Genomic DNA, 18,953 nt, shown 5'->3' on the forward strand with positions numbered 1-18,953 from the left:
ACACACACACACACACACATAATATATATATATATATATATATATATATATATATACATATGCATTTGTTTGTAGCAACAGCAACAATGATCTGTGAAGTGGCACCTACAATGTGCTGTTCTTTATTTATTAATCATCGATGTAGTCAATGTGTGGAGAAAATGCTTGCATTTGGAGAAACACCTCAAATCAGTTTGATACTGTCCTTCCAATTATAGGAGGATACGAGCCAAATACGCGCTATCGCACAGTTTGAGATACTTTAGGATATGCAGAGCTGCATCCAGGGTACCGCAATCAGGTGATATCGCTGAAGAGACAAATATAGATATGGAGAAAGTTAGTGAAGGTGCAGCTGACAGTCCGAAGTACGACAAAGTCAGTTTACAGGAAGTGGTACTTGCTTTGGAGAAAGTGCGGATAACGCCCACCACAGATTACAGGATGTTATATCATGCAGGTATGTTTCTTGAATGGTCTCAGCTGGTAGACGCTCCTGTTGAGCTTAAGTCCTCATTTGAATGAGAACGATTTTTTTTGTTGGAAATATCAATATTTATGAGATCGTTTGGTTTACAGGTTTCTTTCTTTCTTTGTGTTTGCATGACCTACTCTTACATCCTACCTAAACATCAGGAGCTTTCATTAGAATTGTGGCTGAAAGCTGGCGTTGATTGTTCACATCTTCCAGCGCCCTCATCATAAATTTCCGTTTACTCACAGTGTACCATTTAAGTTTGGCGCTGGACCACAGTCAGATCTCGGAAAGCGATCAACGAATAATCTCCCTACAAGCTAAGAGACTGCCGGGAAAGATCAAGGATATGCAAGGAAAATATCCGCTGCGTACGAAGGTAAAATCGGTTAAAATGTGCGGTTTGTGCGATGTGAGATCCTGTTTTGTCTCTCTTCTCAACCACTATAACACAGTATTCACGCAACAGTCTTTTAGATGCTTCGGGATCAAACTCTAGCTGCCTGGACCGTTACAATCCGTCTGTCGTTTATTTATTCTCGTGTGTTCACTGACAGCTTTTGGGGGACTGAATTCATTCACAGATAAAGGATGTACTGATATTGCTGGAGATTTGGATAGGCCAATGGAGGACACCTACCATACCAGGCCACAAAAACAAAAAGCAGAAAACGCTAATGCAATTATTTGAGTCATAACGGATAATGTGTCCACTGTGAATATAAATTACTATATATAACAACCTGGAGTAATATAAATAATAACAACTGAAATCTGTCGGTGGGTTCCAAGAAGGAGAAATCCAAAATGCAAGATGCTGATCATGTACAAATCTAGAACTCGTTCAGTCAATATACTCGCGAAGTACGTGGATTTGCCAGGTGTGTCACTATCTAAGGCTGCTGATGCTGAAGAACGGTTGACCACAACCTATTCCTTATAGTATCACATGTAACGTACAACACACATACGATGGTCTTTAAACGAACAATGTACTTTTACTCGCGGGATACCACATCCATAAAGCTATCAGCACGGATCGAGCGATATCTGCTTACCCACTGTGTGGCTGATTGATGCAGACCGATATAGTTTACACCACTATCGTTGGCAAAGAATATCGAGCGCATTTAGACTGAGGTATCAACATGCTGCAAATACGAATTCAATACTATACAATGTATATATAGAAATACAGCCTTTTGAAAGTGGGTTTTTTTAGTATCTGTCATAAAAGTATAGAGACAATTGTCAGCTAAAATGAAAACATCTTCATGTCAAATATCAACTGCGCTCAATACGTAAAAGTTAGACTTGTTGTGAAGTTGTGTTTTGGCATTTTAATTAGATACGATATATTCAAAATGATTTTACTTTATTGTCGTTTAGCTTTTACCTCCTCTTGTATGCTATTGGTATAATAATATTGCAACTACCTTTTGATTAGCTACAATACATTCCAATAAAATAGAGTGACCACTTCAGGTTTGATTGGTCATTTCCACTTTAGGCAGTTTGTTGCTGTATTTGAACTTTGAAGTTGCTGTGTCACCAACTCTTCACCACTCCCCACTGTCACCACTCACCCCAGTCACCAGTCACCAGTCATCAGTCACAGTCACAGACTTCAGAAGTCCAGTCTTCAGTCTTTACTCACAGGCTCACTGCTCACAGCACTGACAAGGGGCCACAGCCCTCAGGGCACAGTGCCACAGAGTGTCTCTGGCTCTCGGGTCTCGGCCCTTGGGCCTCAGGTTTCGCGTCTCCCGTCACTAAAAAAAAACTATAAACAAATAAAAAAAAATATAAAAATACACTTCTCTCTATTTTAAATCGACTTTGGACATTTTTGATTTGCTTAGCAGAACCAGCTGCTGGACTCTGCTGGAGTGATCGTAAAATAAAAATAAAACAAACAAACTGGTAAAAAAACCGTATTTTTTTTTCAAAACAAAATTACAGCGATCCCAATCCCGCCCTGGAGAGCCCCTCATATTATTTATTTTTGTTTATCATTTGGGGTCGACTGAAAAGTCAAATTGACCTGAATATGGGGTGTGCGTCCTTTGCCGCTGTGCGAGCCGTGGTTGCGATTCTCGAGGTCAAGGGACAGGTGAACAGGGAACACTGGACAGTGAACACTGAACAGGAAGTCATCACACAAATATCTGTCGTGGAACTCGGGAAAGCATTTTTTTAAAAGAATGAGTAGCCGTTGGATATATCATATTTATTATACGAGCAACGTAAGAAAATTCAAAAAGCCCTACTCGAAAAACTCGTAAGTCGTAACGACCAAACTGGTAGCTGGAGAAAATTTAAGTCTTGTGAAATTATTTTCGATCAGAATCGAAATATACTTAAGTCTGTACGTATTCAAACTAGGCATCATTATTAGGTGCGTACTGTTGGAGGTGACTGTAGGTGCCTATTCGTCAAGTTGTGGTCAGTATTAGAGAATCATTCGAGGTCAGTCTATATCACAACGAATCGCCTACAGTACAGCCCTGACCACCGGGTAGCATCTTGAGCTAGATTCGTATTGGAAATGCGTGGATATTCTATTGCACAAAACGGAGGTGTCTTTGCATCACGCCCAACAATACCGAAGCAGCTACCCGATCATTATACTATGGAGAATATGACGGATGGATTTCCTGGAGAAGATCTATCAGACTTGAATCCTCATGCTCGCCCATTTTGGACGGATTCGAATGCACCGAAGGGCGTTGAGAATTCTGGAATAAAAAACGATGGTAAATCTTCGGAGTTTGGAAAGCAACGTAGAGATACAGAAGACAAATCGTCTGTCAACAACGGACAACAAACGTATAAAAATTCTGTACCAAAACATTTGCGACAGCTTCATCCTGGTGTAAATCGACGCCATACTATATCGACGCAGGATAGTTCGTCCCGCATATCGCAGGGTAAACGCAACACAGACCATGGGCAGATCACTGCTCGATCTGACAACTATGCACGCAAATACAATCTGAGAGGAAGTACAAACGCCCCCAAGTCTCAGCTGGCGAAAAGTATGTCATCCTCAGAGGCTCACGCGCGCCCGAACAGTTCTTCAGGGGTATCCTTGTGGAATCAGAACAAAACACGAGCTTCTCGCTCGAACAGCCGTGCCTCTCCGATCTCACGAGTAAGGAAAGGCAAAGGTGCGTTGGCGTTGGACGATGACACGGGCAAAGGTGAAAAGGGCCAGCAACGTAAGCGAAGATACTCCGTTGATACGCTGGATTTCACAGAGCTACAGAATTTCGATGTGCCTTCATTTCTTAAGCACATACGTCTGCACAAGTACACCGACACCCTTGCAGAGCACAATGTTGTGTTTTCCAAGCTCATCCAGATGGACGAAGACGCGCTAGAACAGACTGGGGTGCACGCCAGAGGCGCTCGATTGCGCTTGCTCAAAGCAATTGATCGATACAATGAGTTCATGGCTGAAAACTGGAATTGTCAGGCTGAAAATGAGCCTCTGCCTGCGACTATGTCTTCGCCCCTAATGCGCAATCCACCGCAATCCTCGAACTTGTCAAGCTACAGTGACACTAATTTCGAAATCTCCAATTCAGCTGCGAGAGTGAGTCAAGCGAGTGAGGAGAAGATGTCATTTAGATATCCTGTTAAATTGCAGCAAAACATGGCATCGGCTCACAACGCTCAGCAACCAGTGAACTTTCGCCTTTTGCAACAGGACGTGATCTTCCGCAACCCTGAGCACAAAGTTGAGCATCACTCTTTCGTTGAACCTTCGCATATGCGAGCAATCCCCGACGCTGATAACAGTATGCACTCGGCATCGGTCGGTCATACTTCACGTATGTCGAGTATCTTCGATAGAAATGATGATAGGGTGTTCTCAGCCAACTCGACACAGGCGCAGAATTTGAATGATATTCCGAATGTGGATGCTCAATACCGTGATGTAGGTGATATGGGATCAGCTTTTAATTCACGCGCAAGTGGCAGGCCAATTATGATCCCAAATCATGTATCGGATAATCTGAGACGGCCACGTGCAACTTCCGCACCGCCTCCCCGAAGTTCTATGTTTTCTTGGCCACAGACATTGAATTCGATGGATACGATGCAGTACGAGGCTTCTTCAAATACTTCTGAGGTCATTATTCAAGCTCCCCTCGGACTTTCGGGCCCTCCAACCTCTCGCATCGGTGATGTGATGAATTCAGGTGGTCCAAGAGACTACGTGCCTATGGGGCTCGGCCAGCAGCAGCAACATACGAGTGGAACCGGTTATAGTGAGGTTTCAGATTCAAACTTGAAGCTGGATGAAGGAGTACTCGAGCAAGGTATGCGTTTGTTGAATCTACTCGAATCGAACGAGGATGTCAGCGATAAGAATAATGATTCGTTTGAGGAAGTATCAAGCTTCTTCAGTTCGCCTTTCGGCGGTCCCAATGTAGGTGCTCAACAAGACAACAGACCAGATCAGGGAAGCTATTATGGACACGGGAATGAATCTTTGTATGCATCACCCGCTCGTATGTCCAATGGCACCCAGCCCTCGCAGAACGCTGGACGTTTAGTGGATGATCTCACTTGGGTGAGAAGAGATGCCTGGGCCGGGCCCAGTCTTCAAAGCAACCACAATCAGCACGCACAGTTGCACGCCAATGCACACGCACATGCACATGCGCACACGAACCACGTATACCCGAGCCACGCGATGGAGCAGACATTCCGACAGGCGCAGAAGGTCACTGGTAGACATCCTAGTAGTACTAGCCCGGGCAGCTTGGTTGAACCAACGCTTGCCTCGATGTATGTAATGAGATAGTTTGGTTGATCCAGCGCTAGCGTCAACGTACTGGATGAGATCGTATCTCATTATTGTAACAAAATCCCCTTTTTGGAAATGAACAGGAATAAAGCACATAGAAACTAGTTCCATCTCTGCACTACCATATCATTTTTTTTTTCAACTCTGTGCTACTACGTAGCTACCGGAACTTCTTATTCCTTATAATCGAGTGTAGAGTTTTGTATAGAACTTTGTGTCACAATTTAGGTTGGGACCAGACATATTCATGTGATTGTGAATTGAGGACTTGAAGCGCTCGCACATATCAGGATGCACTGGGACGGGTGCTCGACAACTCACGAAACAAAATATGCGCGAAAGACAGTAAATATATCCAAGTCCGGAATCTATCCCGTGACTACAATTCAGGGTTAATCATACAAGGCAGGAATCAAAACAAATGCCCAAGATCAAAATCCAGAAACCTACAAAGTACGTAGATTTATTTTGGGTCTCTTAACGGTTCCAAAGTAGCTGCACTGTCCTGATCTGCCTTATGTGATCTACGTGCAGCGTTATATACGTTAGGATCATTGGCAGTGGGATTCTCAGGATCATACTCAATTGGAGCCTGCAATCCAACTCGTTTGGCAGCACTCTGCACTATCTTCTTATTCTCGGTGCTGTCGCTCGGGTAGTATAACTCGAAGAGCCTCTGTTACATTCAAGATGTGTAACCGAAGGTTAGTTACAGCACAACGGCATAGGCGGCCATGATAACGACGTCAAGTCGAAAAGTATAACTTGGGAGCCAATAGTGGGAGTCGTTTCAAAATAGTTCTTTCGCACTAAAGAGGCGTTGTCGTTCCGATTGAAACCTCTCTTACATAAAACTAGGGAGCAGTGACAATTATTAAACACCACACCTTGTATTCGTTATGGTTTCTCAACATAGCCAGATAATCGAGTGCGTCCACTCTGACCTCTCGCAGTTTGTCGCCGTCAACGGTAGCATTGTTGCGATATAAGTCTACCAGATAGCGGCGAAGTGGTGCTGCATGCTGGGGGGCATTCTGTACCACACACCAGTTGCACAAGGGGATTAGAGCGAGCTAGATCAGAATCGGAATACAGGACTAATGTAGAACACTACGAACAACTATGCTATGTAACTTCCGAAAAATGTACCACGAACATAGAAAATCTGTGGCTATAATAACACAAAGGTAATCATGTGTTCATCGGTAATGCATACATTTGAATACGACTTGACTGAATATTGGAGGAGGGAAAATGTACACAAATGAATGAGAAAACTTGCGCCATAAAAACCATTACATACAATATCCATATATACAGAAGTGTGAGCAGGTTGCTCTAGCAACTATACCTATGTATCAAAACATCTGAAAAGATGCTCAGCAGTTCACTAACTACACACATATACGAACACATAATAAATAAATAAATAAATAGATAGATATATATATATATATATATATAAACATATATATACGTATAAATATAAGCAGACACAGCCACACACAAAAACACACGAATATATATATATATATATATATATATATTTATACATAGATGCCTATTTGAATATGTCTGTGTATATGTACAAGATGTACATACATACATACACAACACACACATACATACACACACACACACACACACACACACATATATATATACATACATATACATAATGAGATCAAGCATTGGCAGTTACATAAGTTCAATATGTTTATTTGTATATTGATGAAAGGAATAGTTGCAAACGTGATAATATTCTAAAAGTTCTCATTTTGTTCCCATAGATATTTCTCAAACCGATAACTTCACTTAGGGGAAGATACATACCTGTCTGTTGATTTCTCGTAAGGTCGACCGCAGAGTACTCGTGACTTGACTCATTCTATTTAGAAGTTATGCGTATAGCGATGAGAGGCAACTTCGCGTCAGTTGGATAATATAAACAAGGTATACAAATAAAGTGTAACTATTCGTAGTGTCTTTGTAGAAACTATAATGAGCGTCTGCAGACTGTAGGTCTCATTTATGACCCCATATATATTTAGATATAAATTTGTGCGTTGGCGTATGTTTGTGTGTACGTGTTTTCGATTTTCTGAGGTGGACATTGATTTTTTTATAAAAAAACCCCCCGAAATGTGTCCTTGACAGTGAGACACTTCACACCTGTCACTTGTCAGTTGCCAGTTGTCACTCTATTTAAAAATATTCAGAGCAGTGTCACTGAGTCAGTCTGTCAGACTGACCTCATCACACTGATAGAGCAGAAGTCGTATGAAAAAACGATATTCAATGTCGTATTATATTTCGTACGACACCATGTACGACGTTAGTTCTCCGTCACATTCCACTATCACGAACCTAAACGCTGTAGTCCCCAACCAATCAGGACGCGTTTGCAATTTGGGCGCCTTTGTTCTAACTTCCACTTTGACATCTTCAATAAATATGTATATAGAGTTTTTTAAATATGTAAATAGCTCGTTTATTTAGTTATAGAGGAATAGCTCGTTTATAGGACCATAGCCTGCGTGTGTACGTGTGTGAACCAGTGTACAACTTCCGATTACTATGCAGCAATTTTTTATAGCTATGCTGATACATTACTAAACAGAATAGTACTTCCTCCTTTCCCCCCCCCCCCCGCCCCCGCGCTTCTTTTTAAGAAAAGTGGCATATGAGTATGCTCGGAGTATTTAGTAGTCGATAGGTGTTATAGGTACCATTGCCCATTTAATTTTCTGACTAACCTGGGAAGACTTGTATCTCCATCCTTGTGAGGATTAAACGACGTAAATATGGTGACCAACGATGTCGACAATCAAGTGTCGCAGGCGTATGATGATCTCCATTCCGTCTTCAAGCAGAGCGAAGTCGATCTTCTACAAGAGGCGCGGGTATGAGATGTTGGACGTACAGATGAACTCATGTGTGTATGACAGCATGCTCACGGACTCATAGATATGTGTATGTATACATAGCTATGCTTGTAGGTGGCTGTACACAGGTCGATGGATATATATGCTCACTGTGGTATGTGCGTGCGCCGTGCATTGTGCGTGTGCGGGTGTATAGGCAGAACCATAGCCCGATCACGAACAAGGATCTGCAACTAAAGCGATCCCTCGGCCATAGGGTCACCTCTGCATTCATTATATCACTTTCGTGTATCTTGCTGCTGCTAAACTAGTACAAAAATACGTCTCGTTTGACGTAATCGGATTGCAGATTAAGTATACCGGGAAACCGTCAGAAGGGCGCCGAGCCATATCTATTACCTACATGCTACTTGGAACTCTATACACGTACATTGAACACAATCTTTGTAAAATATTCGATATTGTTTGCATTCTACAACATCATTTACGTATTACAGTCCATGTATGTATATTTACGTTCAAATACGAGTAGTGTAGGGCAAACGGACCCCTCGGATCCGAATAGTATATATTTGTATTCCATAGTATTTTGCTTCTTCCAAGTACGGACCTTCATTTGCAGCGGCAATAGGTGTCTCCTTTCCCCTGCTTCTCATTGCATGCAAGTAATTATTTAGTTTCAAATGTGGTCTGGTTCAAACATGCACTCTGTGGTGTTATCGACATCAGATATGACCTATGAGCAGACTCGAATGCGAAGACAATCTATTGCTTTGCCCGCGCAATATAATAGTGCCTCGACGAAATGTTCACATGTAGTGTGTTTTTGTTTCACGTGGGACATGTGTTAGTAGCCTTGAATACTATCTGGCGTGGCTTACATCGTCAGTCGATAGTGGTCAGAGATTGGAACAGGGTTCTTCCATAGGGAAGCATTGCTGACTGGAAATGCCTTGACTGGCGCCTGATTTAGGTCCGTATGGACCAGGCTACCTAGCACAATTGGCCCGCTCATCTACACCTACAAGCCAATTCATTGCTTCGGAAGACAAACCTGCCAGCCGCTCTCGCGGTTTCTATCATATAACTGTGCCATTTGGATTATGGTGTTGCTCATGGTAGTCACACGGTGATATCGTATAGATTTAGCATTCATATGAACCTGCCGTAGTCGTATCACTGAAACGAAATCTAACTCTGTCTTGGGTCATCACAGACACACATGTCCTGGCTAGATCAGTTCAAGCTGCCCCAGAACTTAGCTCTGCCCTGTGGAGTGAAGGAGGAGCATCTGGAAAGGTCCGTGGCAATTGAACGCGACACTGCACCGCTCATTGACATTACAAATGCGCAGATCGAGCCGTATACCGCGTTAACTAAGAAACGTAAGTATGAAAAGATGTCGTGTCAGAGTGTTGTGGGTCGGGTTCTGCGGACTGTATGCACTTGTGTGCTCAGTTATATGTACTTCTGTTAGGAGGGCGTTCATTATGCATATTTGGAACGGGGACCATACGGCTTTAGCTTATCAACGGGTGAGTTTTTTTTTTATAGGGGAAATTGCCGTCTCAATACCGATTGTGACTGTGCTTCTACCCTGTGTATTTAAGTCTTTTTAGATTAATGTAATTTTCTAGACGGGGTCAATTCTTCAGAGCCTCATGCACACCCTTCCCTCTGGAATGTTTGTTCCCTTTTTGGCATAGCTGCAAATGAGAGTTCTGGGGAGCCCGGTCGCACGATCAATCCTGTGAGCGGAAATGGGACGGTGCGTGCAGGGGCAGCGAGTACGGTACTTGCCGGGCAAAACCTAAAAGACTCGCAATCCCATCCACACACCCCACCGGCTGGTAGCACCAAGGCAGCTGCAGCGCCCGGGGCGAAGCCCGTAAGGTTAGCTAGCGATATAGATATCCACACACCGGCGAAACGAGATGTGGGAACTGAAGGGACGGAAAAGAGGGCCACGCCCACCCCGAAGCATACGAGAGAGAGGGCTGAGAAGTGCGCGAAGCGCATGACTCCTCGAAGATTCGGTGCGAGTCCCTGTGCCCCGAATCACCGCACACCCGGCACTGGGTCCAGGGCGAAGCGGTCACGAGCACTCACGCCGCAGAAAGCTAGGGGTCGGGGTGCAGGTGCAGGGCATACCGGTACGACACTCAGTAGGTATTCTGTGCCGAATATGGGCAGTCCTGCCAGTGCTGCGACGAGTGGCGGGTTGATGCGAGGCCCGGCTACTGGACACTCGAAGGGTCTATCGACGTCAAAGCAGAACGAAAACATAAAGGACTCTGATAAGCAATCGGAAGGCACTCCAAGGGATGTTAGAATCGCAATCGAGATCGAGCCAGCTCCACCCTATGGCGGCGCGATAGGGGCAGGCGTGGACCAAGAATTAACGGAGTCGTTGAATTCTGCACACCTAACGGAAACCCAGAAGGTAGATTGGCACATCAAAGGGGCGATGGCAAGCGACATGATTGCTGTAGAACGAAACGTGTCCAATGTTGGAATGATCGAGCATTCATCACTGGATAACTCAGCACTTAACACGTCCGCACTTGACACGTCCGGGATAGTTCTACCGCGCGCATCGGCACTAGACATGTCTGGCATATTGGTTTTTGCCGAGGCCCCACATGTGACGAGTGTGGCAAGTACAGCCCCAGCACACCAGACACCTGTCCGATCGCAATCGGATTTCACAAAAGCTGGCGCGAAGCACATCCATGCAGTGCAACACATGGTCACGGACGATACCTTCGCGCAGACGGCAAGCAATGTCGCAAATGAGTCATTGGTGGGCGTGATAGAACCGGCGTCGATAGAGAAATCCACGGATCAAGTCGCAGGTATGGGTGCAAAAGAGGACCACAATGCCACTGTGGCCTCTTTGGACAAATGCCCCACGTCCAGCCATGCAGAGATCCTGAAAGCTGACACAGATGGACCTAACACCACAAGTGCGGCAAGCGACACAATCGCCCACCCCAGGCGGCAGTCCAGCCGAAGCATTGTGAGGCTGCGGTCTCTGTCTGATTCTAAAGGTTCAGAAAATAGCGATCAGTACGACACTCAAGTGCCAACGAAGCCTGTGTACCTACAACCCACGCTTGGGTGTTCGTCAGTGCTCGATGGTCCGAGCCCGTTGCTACCGCACACAACCACAACACCTGCAATAGAACTGCGGAAACCAATGAATGGCGCTGAAGGGACTGTCAGCGTCGTCCAGAGTCTCAGAGGTGGAGTAGGAAGTGTACTGCAGATGACACAGACACACGTTCCCAGGGGGAGCACAACAGGAGATCTCTCCACCCAGTCTCGGGGGAGTGAGAGGATAGCATCAAGCTCAGCCATGGGCAACCACTGTACGTGTACAGGTACTGCGTTGGAAAAAGGCTCACACGGCGCGGACAAGAGCGATAAACCGAGTCCTCCACCAATTCACCACCCCTGTGGCAGCAATGTTATAGTACAGCTTGGTGCGGTCTTACCTGTATCTCCGCACAGTAAAATGGATGATGTTGAGTCTATAGCGCGTACAGCCGGGGAGGCTCCGGACGTTGACTGGCTTGGGGAGAATTATAAAAGGTCTACACGTACCTCAGATGCAGACACGTCCCGCAATAGCGAGGGCACTGCGACGAAGTCTGGGGGTACGAAACAAGATAGGACTGACACACATGCAGCTGCACACGAGAAGAATGCAGAACAGCAGCACGGAGACAAGCAACATATCCCACACACAAGGTCTAACAATGACCAACACACCCCAGCGTTTTTTGATGACAATGGACCACCGCAACATAAAGGTGGTGAGGCATTCGGGACACCAATTGAAGCACCTGCACCACACCATCTGGCTGAAAGCACGCGTATTGCCCACTTCACCGACGACAACGGTTATCGCGTAGGGGAGAGTGTACGCATGGACAATCCAAAGCGTCGAGTAGCCCACCCCGTGCCTGTCAGTGAGAAAATCTGGGGGGAGAAACCTCAACCAGTACGCTCTGGCTCACTTGTAAGAAATGAAGCGGTACAGAAAGAGGTAGGCACGAACCCTCCCGCAAGTATCGTGCGCGTTGAGAATGCTCAATCTGAGAATAGCGGTGCGATAGAGAGGTTAGATAAAGAAACTGCAGATCCTGAGAAAACCCAATACGCCTCATCGCCCACGATCGCACAAGGAAAACGAGCCACTCAAGGGTTGCCAAGCAACGGAGGACGACTGTCCGAAGCAGAGCAGCACATACTTGATGTGAGCGAGGCTGGCAGCATGGCAGACATCACCGTGCGCCTGAGGAATCCACTACACAACGCAAACGTGCACCCAGCGAGTGAGGGCGTCGCTGCATCTCCGGGAGCGACTGAGAGTGTGGCACAGCACGAATACAGCTTCATCCGAACGGTTGGCGGGCGCCAGGGTCATGAAATGACCCAGTCCAATGTGAGCAGCGAGTCGAGTGCACTCACCGCAACAATCAACGCCACCTTTCTCGGCACACCTATGGTGCAGAAGACCGTGGCATCCACACCGCAAGCCAGCCTCAACGGGTCAGAGATAGACAGCAATCGTCCACACTCAAGGGGCGGGGGCACCTCGGCCATGTCGGAGGAATCCCCGCTGACTATAGTAGCCGGCTCGATGACTTTGGGGAACTCGCGCATGAGTATACGTATGTGTATGGGTGGGTATAGTAGGAGGTCCAGCCATGCGTACCGCCATCGCCAAACCAGTGGCGTTCAGGATGCTTCGTTTGTAAGTCGAGGTGGGTCGGGATCGAACTTCAACACGAGTGCGAACTCGTTCGCCACACCCTCGGCGGTGCCACGCCCACGGCTTAGCGTAGGTAAAGACGGCGTACTTGTCCAATTCAAAGAGCCCGGGGCACATGTTGGGGCCTACAAAGCGCCTGCTGCGACGCGAACAGTGCGAAGTGGCGAGGTGGATCTGGATCAACGCACAATGCAGGCACACAGCGCAGCTACAACAATCGAGTCGCAAACTCATTTGGCACAGCTATTCCGGCCCTCGGCTAGAGGGCTACGGACAGCGGGAAACGGTGCCTCAGAAACAGCTGAGCCCGACAGTCCGCGAGTGGTAGAGATTGATGCGACTGAGATGGACCAACCACATGGTACTAAACAGGCAACGGATAAAGCGTCTGCTCGAAGCGCAGTCAGTACTATGAATACAGACAGCGACAGTAGATCAAAGGTAGATATCGCTGAGCCACGTGGAGAGAGGCGGCGGAGTGCTGCCGATACATGTTTCGGGTGGCGCGAGACCGCTGTCAAAGTGCGGCCCACCACGCGCATCAATACTCAACTGAGGCAGGAGACTCTAACCTACGACACTGAGGATGGTGCGAACAGTGGCGCGCGTGTGTATAAGGGGACTACGGCACGTGAGGAGGAAACAATTGTTAGGAAACACCGAGCAGAAACAACATACACACATCACAGAGACAGAGAGAGTGGACTCGGTCCCATGCCGATGAGGCGTGAGAGCGGTGTGGGTCCCTTACTGACAGAGGCGGATGACACGTTTGCGGACGCTCGACGGCAAAGAGATCCGCCAGTTGCGGAGTCGGTAGAAGGTGTCGAAGTTTCAAAGAGCATACAGGTAGAAGAAAGCACAGACGGAAACGAAGAAAAACGTCCCGACAAGATAGTCACTACCTCCATACCAGCAACGGAGCAACAGCCCGGCATAGTCAAAAAGGAAGAGCGACAGGTAGCAATACAAATTTCACAGTCTCAGAGCGCCGCTGATGACATGGACACGCCAAAGGATACAGTACACGAGATGCCACACAATGCACCAGAACCACAGGCGGATATTAATCCGAAAGCGGGAGTCAAGAGCGAACACGTGGTGGCACAGAGAAGCACTAGCAGCAGTGCTATTGATTTGTCTGAATCCAACTTTATAACGCCATCGCAGACGCCTTTACAGACGCCCGCGGCTAAGCCTGCTGTCCTGCCACATGCCACCCAAGGTGCTCCCAAGCCTCAAACCCCTGTGGACGAACATCAGTATCCCCCACCACCAGCACAAGCGACCACAACGAAAGATAAGGTTGACGCAGGTACCGTGCCGGTGCTTAAAGGTACTGTCCTCATCAAGTAGAAAACTTTTGTGTATCTATCGCAATTTGTGTCGAGCTAGAAACACATCTGTGTCCATCTCGCAGGTTGTTTATTGTCCCATTTCTGGATACAATTTCGATGCGCTTGATTACGAAAATTGTGTACCGAACTCAGCTTGCGCCATACAAATTCAGACAGTAGGAGTAGACGGTCCAATTGAAAACACTGTACTCCCACTAGTTCAGAACAGCTCTGGTGCTTTCAGCCTCTCAGGATTGTACTTCTTATGTTGTTGCTATTCGTCACCCACAAATGCTCTGACTCTCCTCTGCAGAGGGTATTATGCCCCAGGCGTCGGTAGTGGACAAACAGAAACCGATGGCCCTAAAAAGTGTCAGGCAGGTGCAAGGTAATGCGTCCCGCTTCACCCGTCCTCCCCACAAAGACTCTGTAGCGCCAGGGCCTTCTGCATTGCCAAAAAAGAAAAGTATGTGAAAAGCATGCGATTATTTGTCGTCTTGTCTAGATAGCTTATATATAGACAGTGTACGTCGATGAGTTTGCTTTAGGCACAGATCATACGCGGTTGTATCTAGGGGGTTGCCTTTGGACGTGTCAAGTATCTACTGTTTTATATTCGTGAAGCCGTACAGCACATGCATGTGTATTGTTGTGTATATGAACTGGCATTGTGAACGTACTGTCTTTTCTGAATCGCGCCCATATATGCTCCTGCGTATGTAGGCATGGGTTTGCCGTGTTGATTGTGTGTCCGACATATCGTTGCGAACCTTATATTTTTATCTTTCTCTTTTATAAAGTTCGATTCTGGCTTTGTACTTTAAAGAACAATGCCAGCGTTTCTCAATATGCTAAATAAAACCAAACGACCACTCTGTACCAGTAGGGGGCTACGATGAGCGTAAGAGGCGTCAGGAAGAGAACATTGCTCGTATCCAAGCCGAGAAACTTCGGAAGCAACAAGAGAAGGAGGAGAAGGAAAGGCAGCGGATGGCCGAGCACCTTGCGCACGTAGAGAACGAGCGACAACGCAAGATAAAGGACAAGGAGGAACGAGAGAGGCATCGCAAAGCGCGTCTCAAGGGAATGAAAGAGGTGTGTCTGTGAGATTGTAGTTGTCCACTAATGTGTGCGCTATAGTGAGTGTTATAGATAGTGTGTGTTTTTTGTACTGCGTGGGGGTTTAGACCTTGCGAAGCGATCCGCATTCAAATTAAGTTTTGTGTATGTCAGGTGATCTGTGTCTATGACTGTTCGACGAGAGTTTGTCGCGTTTTCTGTCATAGAGCCGAGCCAGTCCTTGATATGTTGAAATCTGGTCAACGACAGATAATTTTGTTGTTATATAGGCTATTAGGAGTATACGTATACTGAGGATCTCTCTCGCGCATGTCCTCATCTTTACAAAGGGACGAATTTTTGTGGTTGACTAAATGAGATTTCCCGCTATACTCTCTTTACGATCCTACGCCAGCAATCTTGGGAATTGAAAGTTATGCATTTTGTTGGAGATTAAAACAGCAAAGCAGCACATGCGAAGGACCTCTGACAATCTCATCCATCACCGTTTCATGACTATAGCTATAGTTAACATGGGTATCCTTTGTACATATATACATGGATACCTATATATCTTACACATTTGCAATGATAACAATCCACAGTACACAGACACATGGACCTGTAAGACGAACAGCGCAAATCATAATCAATTATCGGTCCTAAATTGGCCACCCCTAAAAATATATCTGTATTCGTCCCGATTCAGGAAACGCATGATCGCAAACGCAAGATTTTAGTCCAATCCACACATCCACCTGCCGAGGTTGCGGGTGCCAAGAAGCCGAAGCTGGGAACACACACCAATAGACCAACACAGCCACCCTCCATCTCCCAGAAGGCCTCAGTACCTACCTCTGGCCACTCTCGATCGCTGCTGAAGGCGCCTGTGCCCGTGGGGCCCATCACCGTCACAGCCACATCCACCACGACGAACATAACCACAACCACAAACACGGTCACCACAACGACGATGCCAATCTCCACAGCGGCGCGGGCGGAAGTGCAGACAGCAGCACGGGCGAAGGACAACGCTCAAATACCTCCGATGGAGCCAGCAACATGGCCACATGACACTGACACGGCCCTGCATCCCGGTACCAAAACTGGGCGAGAGGGAGATATGTTAGAGCGAGCAGATGCGCCTAAGAGTGCTGTGGGCCACGGGAGGTCAGACACACTCCATGGAATGGACGACGGAGGTGCTGCAGATCTCTCCAGTAAGAGGAAGACTACGGAGGATAGCCGCGAGAGAGGCACGAGAGCCCCGGGCAAGGCAGCAGTGACGAGAGAGACGGGTGTATCAGAGGCGGAGTCTGTGCCGCACAGGACCCTTCTGCAGACTAAGCAGCGGGAAACCGGCGACCAACCCACCGACATACTAGCACACACACACACGGAGGAGCGCCTGCAACAAGACCACCCGCTGCAGTCTCCCGCGCGCCACGCACAGCACGCGGCGAGTGCGGATGCCCGTGCAGCGAAGGCGCCTGGTGGGGCGGAGGTAACGCATACCATGACGACGGCCAATAGCGTACATACGGCTACACACATAGGCAGCAGGCCCGTAGGAACAACCGGGCAAGTATTGTCTGATGCGAATGGCTTGGAGGACGTACAGTCTGAGGTGCAAGCGTACTCAGGCGAGAACGACATGGACTCTGAGCGTCTGGGGTTGGTGACCGAGCACTTCGAGGAGACGCAACGGAAGATCGTGCACAGAGGCAGTGTGCCGGGTACTCCAGTGGTTGAGGTGGGTGTGCTTATTCGGTTATTGGTGTTTTTAGACGGGGTCTGTAGGGTGCTTGGGTGTTTGTATCGTATGTTTTGTATAGGCGGCATTGTAAAAACGCCAGGGAGAACTGTGTGTATCAACGCCTTGGCGATGCTTGTCCATCGTATACGATGTGCTCTAGCTCTGTTTATGATACACCCCATGATAGTACGGCTTATTCCTTACAGAATCGAGCTGGAATTGTGTTTCTTCTAACGGTTTCGCGAACATTCAGCCCAAACATAATACAACTGCTCACAATTCATTAATTCCCCACCGCCTATCCATACGCGCTTTCAACCACGACCAGCCGTTGCGAGGTGCACTCAACTTCAGCACCACAAAACCAGCCCCTAAGGGTAGCAAGTCAGTAACCGCACCCATCCAAGCGACACCCATGGCCAGCGCGAGCAGCGCCAACACTTCCACTACTGAGGACCATAGCGCTCTGGTGAGGGATGACATAACCCACTCATCACAGGTGTGTGTGTGGTAACGGCGAATAGGTTAGAAGGAGGGGAACGGTAGCCGATGGCAATGCCTTTAATGAGTCTATTCATTCTAATGCGTAAATAGATTTTCTTTGTTAAGTGTATATATATTGCGCTGCATCTCTGAAGTACCGGCGACAGTGGTTTAAACACCGATGCGGTTCAGGGGAAGGTATCTCAGTAGAAGTAAGGAACGGTTCAGGGTGGAAAGAAAATAGCCATTTCCCTAAGCAGAAACAATGAATATCATATGTCATGGCTTACGTTCGGCTGTATACTTCAGGCTACGGTGTGACAGACACTGGATAGCTATCTTTTAGGAGATGTACGTGTCTGCATCGCCATCACATTACTGTGCTTAAATAAATGCTGCCAAGTATTTGATTTGTGTGCACAAACGCAATGGCCGTCCTGCACTGAGCCCTATCCTTGCTTTCATCCTGATCCTCATATGTTAGTGCACCGATACTCCTACACATCTCTCGCTTATCCTGATCATTTCTTCTGATAGAAGTATCACACTTTTTAACTTTACCACAACGTGCTAATTCCTATGCCCACCATAGACCCTGACACACGACGATGAATTTGCCGAACAAAGCGAACGTCTCGACGCGGAACAGAAGGAAATCGAAGCGGCGCGTGCTCGTGTGGCGAATGGAAAGAAACTTTCAGCCGCGAGGTTCTCCGCAGTCCGGTGTGTTTTGTAGCATTGTATTTGTGCTATCTGTGTGCATTTACTCGTGTTTCTCCTTACAGTGAATAGTATGGGTTGAGTTTCCTCTCGATTTCTGTATGAGGTAGAGACTTGTTCCTGTTTGATATATTTTGACTGCGCGGTGATTCTCCAATAGAACCCTTACTGAAAATGTTCAGTGTATTGAATACCAAATACTAGGTCAGCTACTACTTAGACCTCAATTGAGAAAATTTCTGCATTTGCAAGCAACACGCATATTGGTACCATCTCAGCAGAAGAGTTTACTTACACTTTCTGCACAACAACCAACTCGCTATTCTCCCGACGACGTTTCACGCACAGTCGGGCCACCAACGAAAGGCCGATAATCAAACAACGCGAACCACTCCAAAACCGACCTATGGGTATCGAGACCAATGTATGTGCAATGCAACACTTTACTTGTGCGGAAAATTGCATCCATTGTATTCAGCCCTGTGAAGTGGGGCTGTCCTCGCTGCGCAGGACTTGACACCCCTGATAGAAAAACATCACTACTTGCTCGCGCCGTAGTGACCCTTGTGATCCGGCATAGCCCGTGTAGGTATTGCAGCTCCTCCAATTTAGACAAATTGACTGTTAGACGCATATATA

The 18,953-nt window shown here is 46.9% G+C and overlaps 4 protein-coding genes across 4 annotated transcripts in view; 3 read left to right on the top strand and 1 right to left on the bottom strand.

The window, feature by feature from the left end:
* SARC_03426 (hypothetical protein) overlaps positions 1–1,247 on the top strand; it is a 7,342-nt gene extending 6,095 nt beyond the window's left edge. The window contains exons 11-13 of the mRNA XM_014302773.1: positions 219–460; positions 724–854; positions 1,060–1,247. Of these exons, the coding sequence (XP_014158248.1) occupies positions 219–460; positions 724–854; positions 1,060–1,173 (487 nt within the window). The 3' untranslated portion in view covers positions 1,174–1,247. The remainder of the gene's footprint in view (positions 1–218; positions 461–723; positions 855–1,059) is intronic.
* A 1,633-nt stretch (positions 1,248–2,880) lies between these two features.
* On the top strand, positions 2,881–5,399 carry SARC_03427 (hypothetical protein). The gene has a single exon (XM_014302774.1). It carries the CDS (start codon positions 3,024–3,026, stop codon positions 5,289–5,291), a length of 2,268 nt encoding a protein of 755 aa, XP_014158249.1. The 5' UTR covers positions 2,881–3,023; the 3' UTR covers positions 5,292–5,399.
* Positions 5,400–5,680: 281 nt separating this feature from the next.
* SARC_03428 (hypothetical protein) lies at positions 5,681–7,366 on the bottom strand. The gene is made up of 3 exons (XM_014302775.1): positions 7,128–7,366; positions 6,182–6,328; positions 5,681–5,970 (listed from the first exon to the last, which is right to left on the bottom strand). Exons 1-3 carry the CDS (start codon positions 7,179–7,181, stop codon positions 5,758–5,760), a joined length of 414 nt encoding a protein of 137 aa, XP_014158250.1. The 5' UTR covers positions 7,182–7,366; the 3' UTR covers positions 5,681–5,757.
* A 723-nt stretch (positions 7,367–8,089) lies between these two features.
* SARC_03429 (hypothetical protein) overlaps positions 8,090–18,953 on the top strand; it is a 15,962-nt gene continuing 5,098 nt past the window's right edge. The window contains exons 1-9 of the mRNA XM_014302776.1: positions 8,090–8,197; positions 9,396–9,564; positions 9,886–14,295; positions 14,610–14,762; positions 15,183–15,391; positions 16,065–17,108; positions 17,440–17,610; positions 18,187–18,317; positions 18,663–18,738. Of these exons, the coding sequence (XP_014158251.1) occupies positions 8,099–8,197; positions 9,396–9,564; positions 9,886–14,295; positions 14,610–14,762; positions 15,183–15,391; positions 16,065–17,108; positions 17,440–17,610; positions 18,187–18,317; positions 18,663–18,738 (6,462 nt within the window). The 5' untranslated portion in view covers positions 8,090–8,098. The remainder of the gene's footprint in view (positions 8,198–9,395; positions 9,565–9,885; positions 14,296–14,609; positions 14,763–15,182; positions 15,392–16,064; positions 17,109–17,439; positions 17,611–18,186; positions 18,318–18,662; positions 18,739–18,953) is intronic.

The sequence above is a fragment of the Sphaeroforma arctica genome (assembly GCF_001186125.1).
Source record: "Sphaeroforma arctica JP610 unplaced genomic scaffold supercont1.174, whole genome shotgun sequence".
Lineage (NCBI taxonomy): Eukaryota > Ichthyosporea > Ichthyophonida > Sphaeroforma > Sphaeroforma arctica.

Coding starts and splice junctions, on each gene's coding strand:
- SARC_03427 (XM_014302774.1), top strand. CDS start 3,024: ATGCGTGGATATTCTATTGCACAAAACGGAGGTGTCTTTGCATCACGC.
- SARC_03428 (XM_014302775.1), bottom strand. CDS start 7,181: ATGAGTCAAGTCACGAGTACTCTGCGGTCGACCTTACGAGAAATCAAC. Junction 6,329..7,127: donor TACGAGAAATCAACAGACAG/GTATGTATCTTC, acceptor TGTGTGGTACAG/AATGCCCCCCAGCATGCAGC. Junction 5,971..6,181: donor GAAACCATAACGAATACAAG/GTGTGGTGTTTA, acceptor TGAATGTAACAG/AGGCTCTTCGAGTTATACTA.